We start from the raw sequence: 7738 nt of genomic DNA, 5'->3' as shown, positions 1-7738 counted from the left end.
ATGTAGTCAATTAGATTATATTTTTGACATCCTATGCTCTCAGCTCATTTTGAGTTAGCAATCTATTGGACTGTCGGAAAAGTCGTGATGTATTTTTTCTATCTTTTTCATTGCAAAGATGCGTCATGACTTTTCCGACAACCCAATACTATGAGGCCTAGGACCTCTTCCAAATACAAGAGTGTTAGCCAGGTCTCATATATTGTTTGTTGGGTTTTGTTTGTTTGGTTGCTTTTTTTAATCTAAGCTCAGAACCTTTAGTCTTATTAAGAACATTTCATCTTGTTACTGGGTCCTTTCTGAATCCTCATCTTGACATCCAACTTATTAGCTGTTCTCCCCCACCTGAAAATAGGTCTAGCATGTATATTTTATCTTCACTGAAATCTTCCATTCAACACAGGACTAAAGAATCTTGCAGCACACCTCTTTCGAAGTTGACAGACTTACAGACACGTTTAAGTATTAACTTTCCAACCAGCTACTATCATCAAACTCACTCTCCTTTATCCCCTTCCCCCGCCCCTCACCCCCACCACCACAAGAGATAGTCTGTCAAATCTCTTGTTGAAATCCTGACACACTGTGTCTTTGGCAGTCTCTGATCCACTAACCCCATAAAAGAAAAGTTCAGTTTGCCAAAGACTAAAGACTTAGTGGAGCAATGCTATCCCCAAATCTTCTCTGTACTTGTTCAAAAATTACCTGTCTAGATCTGAAGTCGCTCACGCACTCGGTGCTCAAGAAACTGAAGGAACAGCAGCTGGAGCTGCTGCTCCAGGCCGTGGAGTCCCGTGGCGGTACGAGGCGCACCGCGTGCCTCTTGCTGCCCGGCCTCCTGGACTGCAGACTGCGCCTGGGGGCACCTGCTGGCTCGCAGCCTGTCCAGCCGCCCGCGTCCTACTCGCTCCCCCCTCCTGCTGTGCAAAGTGTTCAGGTGGCCCGATCTCAGGCATTCCTCAGAAGTCAAGAGGCTGTGTTGCTGTGACTCTTACAGGAAGATCAACCCCGAGCTGATGTGATGCAACCCCCATCACCTTAGCCGACTCTGCGAACTAGAGTCTCCCCCTCCTCCTTACTCCAGGATACCCGATGGATTTTCTCAAACCAACTTGCAGGCTGTTCCGATGCTGTGCCTTCCTCCGCTGAAACAGGGGAAACGAATTATCTGGCCCCTGGAGGGCTTTCAGATTCCCAACTTCTTCTGGAGCCTGGGGGTCGGTCACACTGGTGCATGGTGGCATACTGGGAGGAAAAGACGTGAGGGGGAGGATCTGCCGTGTCCAGGAGCCCTCTCTGGATATCTTTTATGATCCACCTCAGGGGAACGGCTTTTGCCTCGGACAGCTCAATTCGAACAAAAGTCAGCTGGTGCAGAAAGTGCGGAGCAAAATCAGCTGTGGCACCCAGCTGACACGAGAAGTGGATGGCGTGTGGGTGCACAACCACAGCAGTTATTCCATCTTCATCAAGTCAGCCACACTGGACAACCTGCATGGACTCCAGGACGCTGTTAGTACACAAAGTGTTCCCCGGTTTCGCCATCAAGGCTTTTGACTACGAGAAAGCGTCAAGCGTACAGCCTGCAGCGGCCCAACGACCACGAGTTCATGCAGCAGCCGTGGACTGGCTTCACGTGCAGATAAGCTTCGTGAAGGACTCGGGCCAGTGCTACACCCACCAGTTCATCAGCAGCTGCCCGTGCTGGCTGGAGGTTATCTTCAACAGCCGGTAGCCGCATGGGGAGAAGACAGAGCGTGAGCCGAGCGAGCCGTCCAAACTATTTTACTGCTAATATTTCCCTCCTGAGTGCTTGTTTTTCATGCAAACGCTTATATCATTATTCTCTTTTTCCCCTCCGTATTGTCCTTCTTGTTTATGTTCCGTTTTGTTGAGTTCTTTGAGAAATAGCTTATGAAAAGAATTGTTGGAGTTTGAGGGGGTTGTACAGTTGGCAAGACACCCTCATATGATGAAAAGGGGAAGCAAAGATCAGTACCACCAAGGGCTGGCCGAGTGGCACGTTGGTTGGGAGTTGGCTTGGGACGCCAGCTCTGAGCAGCAGGGTCCGGGTTCAGATCCCACATGACAGCCACTGACGCTGTGCCCTCTACAACTAAGATGGTGAACAACAGCTCGACCTGGATTTGGGCTGCTGTGAGTCGCAGGTAACAGGGTAGGCTGCAGGGGGCTGGCCGGCTGCAGGGGGCTGGCCGGCAGCAGGCACAAGCTTTCGCCAGCTGCTGTGAGCGACCGTCTAATGGCTGGCGAGCGACTGCCTCACCAGGGAAGGGCGCAAATGATAATACCAACATGGGCCAGTTAAGCGACGTCCTCCACAACTAGACTGAAGAACAAAAGGACAGCAACTTGTCTGTTCCCCTCCCCCAATTCTCCAGTAAAATCTTAAAAAAACACAAAAAAGACAGCATGCTGTGTGTTTCTTACGGATGCCTCCGGCTGACAGGTTTCGCTCCCCAGCTGTGTCTGTCTTGCACTTTGGACATACTGAGAGAGGCAGAGGCAGTACCTAGGCAAGCAGGCCACAGGTGTCCCGGCTGCTGCTAGAAGCAAGGCTCTGCCCCCAGTTTGGGGAAGTCCGCTCCTCCTCTCCCCTTTCTAGTACCAGGCCTGACCTCAGGCTTCTTAGAAACACCCCTGCAAGAGGCTGAACCAGAACCAGTTGTTTTCAAGCTTGTCTTACTCCCCTCCATTGTCATGTCTTTCCTTTTTTTGGCCTTCTGCTCCTGGATGTCTCCAAGATGGGTTTCCAGTGGGATGCCGGGGCAGCCCCATCATAGTATTGCTCACCCAGTGTCCTCTCAGGCCCCTCAGCCTCTCCCATGTCCTGCTTACATCAGGTTTTTCCCAGACTCAGAAAACCAGCTCAGCACTTCCCTCCCCTCCTGCAGCCTGTGTGTTGAGTTCTGCTGTTAAACCAGCGAGGGGAGCAGCCCCCATTTCCCACCAAGAAGGATTCAGTCCATCATAACCCAAAGTACCATCCTAGGCTGACACCTAACTCTTCTTTTGTTTCTTCTACAACTCATACACTCGTATGATAATGTTGACACTGCTCTTAGCTCAACGAGCATGTTTAGACTTTAACATAAGCTATTTTTCCTAACTACAAAGGTTTAAATGAACAAGAGAAGCATTCTCATTGGAAATTTAGCATTGTAGTGCTTTGAGAAAGGACTCCTGGAAAAAAAAAAAAACTCTGAGATTTATTAAAGAAAAAAATTTTGTTATATATAATTATCACTTATAAATATGAAGATGTTTTATAAGCATCATTATTTATGCATTGTGCAATGTGTATAAGAAAAATAAAGAAAAGATGCACTTTGCTTTAATATAAATGCAAATAACAAATGCCAAATTAAAAAAAGATACACACAAAAAAATTACCTATCTAGTCATCAGTTCTAGAGTATTGTAGAATATTGACATCAAACTCACCATTCTATAATTGATTTAAAATTTGTGAGGGGGTTAAGAGGTAATGCAGGGCCGGCCGAGTGGCTCAGTTGGTTAAGAGCTCGCTCAAGAGCTTGAGCTCTGAGCAACAGCAGTTCGGAGTCCAGCCCGAGCTGAGCAGCCGCTGAGCTGCCAATAGGTAGCAGGATAGCTCAGCTAAAAAAAGAAAAAAAGAAACAAGAGGTAATGCAATTACTCACTTACTTGAACATAATTGATAAAGTCTTCCTTACAAAGAGCTCTTCGCTGTATTCTGTATTCTAGATCCGAGGCCTTCTTAATGATAGCCCTGGGGAGAAAGCCATTTAAAATGTAACACTTAAAAAGAGCAAAGTTTAAATAACTTTAGGGTTTTTGTGAAGTTTCTTTATTTTTAATATATTTAAAACACATATTTACCAAAACATATAATTCCCAAATAATTATCTTTCATAAGTATTCTCTTACATAAATACTTGTGTCCTTAAAGGCATCAGAACGTATTTTAAAACTTTCATAAAAAGCAGCTTAATCAATTTCCAGGACCACTAACATTCCCACCAGCAAAGCAAATTATATTAAGTACTTTATATTATTTATATATGGTATTAGTCAAGATTTCTTTTCCTGCAATTTCAGGTCACTTAGGCTTTAATAATAATCTTTTCTAACTTGCTCTTCCAAGTTTTCACCAGGCAGATTTAAAAAAAAAAAACACCTGTTTATTACTACTACAAAGAACTTACAGAAGTCACTCACCGTATTTAACTAAGGAATGAACACACAACCTGTGCATATTAGGAGAATTTAATTCAAGTTGTGCAAGACCAATAATTGTCTCTAGTTAATAACATTTACTGAGCACCTATTAAGAGTCCACACTGTTGTGTTGCATTTCATTAACAAAGGTTTATTTTTAAGGCTCCCATAGTTACTTTACAACATTCACAGTCATTGTAAAGTTAAGAAATAGTAACAGGAAACCATAAAATTAATTTTAACAAATTACTGAATGTCATCTTTGTGCCAGACGTTGTTGGCTAAGCACTGGGGTAGAAATGAGAAATTGAATTAAATGGTCCCCATCCTCAAGTCTTGTTATAAAGATTTATCTACTCCTCCTGAGCTCCCACAAAACCTCTCTTCGCATCTCTAGACAGTACACTCGAATATAATCAACTTACAGTACAGCACTGTAATCAAAATGTTTAGTCTGCCTCTCCCATCATGCACAGGGCAGTTAGTTCTTGATGGGCAGGGATCCCGGTTTTATCATCTTTATTGCCCCAAAACCTGGCTCCTCGAAGAGCTGTCAGGTATTTTTGGTGACTACATGGACGGACCACCTTGCAATAAATGAGAAATTAAATGAGGACATCATCAAAATCTGGAACTGGGCTTCCGCCATGTTAGAAAAAATAAACACAACTTATGGGCTCCGGATCCCTGCCCGAGCGGCACACACGCCGCAGCTCCCCTCGGCCCGCCCCCGCTCTTCCTCTGCAATCTCACTTAATCTCCGCATGACTGAACAGTCCAATGCGCTCCAGCTGTTCCAACTCGGGAAGTCGGTCTTCTATGCGTTCCTGAATTATCTCCGCCATGAGGTCAAAACTGCAGACCCCAACCGAGAGAGAGCTCCCTAGCCGCAAACACGCACCTCCTTAGCGCTTACGCTCGCACGTGCTGACGTAACGTGCGCCTTAGGTCCCGCCTTTTCCGCTTCCGCCGCCTCCGCTGTTGGAGAAGGCGTTTTGGCTCCGGCGGCTGCAGTCACCTCCCTGTGGCTGACAGTGGGGTAGCAGCGAAGGTCCCTCCCTCGCAGGAGAGCTCCCGCGGACAGGAGTGGAGGGGCGGGGCCAAATCCGAGCTACTTTAGACGAGGGCTGGGAGCGGAAAAGCGCCTTCGGGTCTGTAGGGATTACCTGAAAGTGGCGTGAAATGCATGTTCTGCAGAATATTATCTCCTTTGATTCTGCTCCTATACCATATCCTCGCTTTTCACCAAGAACCAAAAAAACAAAAGGGAAGGATAGAAGATATCGTATAATAATTATAGTATCAAAAAGTCAGCAATGAAAATGAAAATAGTAGGGGGCGCTAAAACTGTCCAAAACACTATATGTCTTTGCTTTCGGCAAGATTTGGTAGTTTTTTAGGTGCCAATTAGAATCTCTAATTGGCTGATTAATTTTTAAATGGGGAGACATTTAAATAATTATCTTGGCTTTGAAGACAAGATCTTTCAAAACACATGGCCCTGGGTGGATATCAGAAACTGCGTGTATTATTTTTCTAAGAGGGGACTTGGTATTGAAAAGTTTGTGAGTTACGGAGGTAAATCAATAAGATATAGACCCTCGTCAAACCATTGCCCGAGCAACTTAGCATTTCTAAGAGAACCATCAGACAACCCAGCTTGGAAGCGACGTTATTGGTGTAATTAATAAACCTAAAATTATAGCTACATGGCTCAGTTATTTTTAAATCCTGGGAGAAGGTAAAACAAAAAAACCAAAGCAGGAGTTCTTTGCATTAGATCTGTTTGTTTCAACATTCCCATTAGCACCTTGATCCTCTGTGTGATTTATGGAAGGGGAATAGGCTTTAGGAATTAAACACGTTCCACCTCTGTGCCTTTTCCTTTCTATTTTTTTCACTTTCACATTTTACCCCACTGGTCTCAGAATTGAGGCAAAGGTTGGCTTTAGCTTCCTCCTTTCTTGACTTGCTCAACTTTAGGACACAAGGGAAGTGGAAAGAAATCACGGATGTAAGACAAAGATAAAATTTCTTTGTAATGGGAAAATCTCTGGGTCCTGTGTTAACAGAGGGGATATTGAAGCAGGGCCTGGTTGGCACCCACATAGTAGAGACCTTTCCAGGTCCCCGGCCTCACCTTTTCTTGACGTAACAATACAACATCCTCCTTTGGCTTGAGTTCGGAATGTCCCCTGTCCCACCCAGTTCCCTATTTTAGAAAATTATCCTGAAACTTGTGATTAACACCCTTAGGCTTATAGATCACACTACTAGGCTACTCCCATCATTGTTCCTGGGTTGCTGACTCCACCATAGAATCACATTGCCAGAGGGAAGGTTCCCTGCAGCCTCCCTCCCTCCCCCCGTGTGCCCCCAAGCTCTGAGGGAACACCTAGATTTTTCCCTTAAATACCCCAAGCGTCTGAGAATGTTAAAGCAGTTTTTGGAGGTGTTAACACGCTACCTTCTCAGACACCGGTGCTCTGTGAGAAGAAATGCTTATTCTTTGACCCAGCTCCTGTGTCGGTCTATTGGCTGAATGGCTCAGGTAGCACGAACCCTGGACTCGGTTGGCCTCCAGCTTCAGTGCCGCTAGATAGCAAGCTACACGTGGGCAGGGAATTTTTATTTTCATGAGATACCTAGGAGCTTAGAACCTTGCCTAGAATATAATAAGCATTCAATAAATAAATGCATGACAGAAGAAGAAAAGGGACTTAATAAATTTCTTTAGGTGCAAGGGAGTCAACGAGCTCTGAGAGGTTGTAATCTTTTATTTAAAGGCAAATTTGATAGATAACTACGCTTTTTAAATCAACACAACTATAAATATTCTCCTCCCTTATTTTCAAATTTAGCTTCTATGTTCATCTTGCTGTAAGAATCATTATAATGATCATGCAAAGCCTTCTTTTGTCTCTTCTGCAACTCATAATAATACGTATTATTTATCTTGGACTTACTATGTGTCCAGCTACTGTGTGCATGGTTCTAAGTTCTTTATATATTAACTAACCTCTTATCACAAATATTTTAAAATATCAACCCAAGGAGTTATTGAAGAGGTAAAAAGCACCTACCAGAGAAAGCCCAATACAGCAGAAGAAACTATGTTTGAATAATGCCCACTAGGTCTCAGAATCCTAGGCTGAGCACATTTTCTAGTTAAGGAACTATGGGGCCAGAGAAAAAGTGCTCTTGAGTCTGGAGCTCTAAGGAGCACCTCGTAAAGCTTGCCATTCCTTTTAGTCTTTTATTTAATCTTTAAAATTTACCATAGATAGCAGATTAATAAACAAGTACTGACTGGGAGGGGCACAAAGGGGCATTCTGTGGGGTTGGGAATGTTCCATCCTTGATGGTGGGTGTCCACATATGTAAAAATCCATCCATTGAGGTATACACTTGAGGTTTATGCACACTACAAAAGTTATACTTTAATTCAAAAGAAAAAAATGGGGCCGGCCGAATGGCGTGTGGTTAAGAGCTGGCTTGGGATGCCAGAGGGTCCCGGTTC

The 7738-nt window shown here is 44.5% G+C and overlaps 1 protein-coding gene and 1 pseudogene across 1 annotated transcript in view; one reads left to right on the top strand and one right to left on the bottom strand.

Annotated features, from left to right (window-relative positions):
* The window catches only part of UTP6 (UTP6 small subunit processome component), a 35335-nt gene extending 30202 nt beyond the window's left edge, over nucleotides 1-5133 (bottom strand). The window contains exons 1-2 of the mRNA XM_019646971.1: nucleotides 4972-5133; nucleotides 3685-3769 (exon numbers count right to left, since the gene is read on the bottom strand). Of these exons, the coding sequence (XP_019502516.1) occupies nucleotides 3685-3769; nucleotides 4972-5063 (177 nt within the window). The 5' untranslated portion in view covers nucleotides 5064-5133. The remainder of the gene's footprint in view (nucleotides 1-3684; nucleotides 3770-4971) is intronic.
* LOC109385167 (mothers against decapentaplegic homolog 7 pseudogene) lies at nucleotides 707-2079 on the top strand (annotated as a pseudogene).
* Nucleotides 5134-7738: the final 2605 nt, after the last annotated feature.

The sequence above is a fragment of the Hipposideros armiger genome, unplaced genomic scaffold (assembly GCF_001890085.2).
Source record: "Hipposideros armiger isolate ML-2016 unplaced genomic scaffold, ASM189008v1 scaffold_108, whole genome shotgun sequence".
NCBI lineage: Eukaryota > Metazoa > Chordata > Mammalia > Chiroptera > Hipposideridae > Hipposideros > Hipposideros armiger.
Note: the sequence above shows the minus strand (reverse complement) of the source record. Positions and strands in the feature narration are given on the sequence as shown.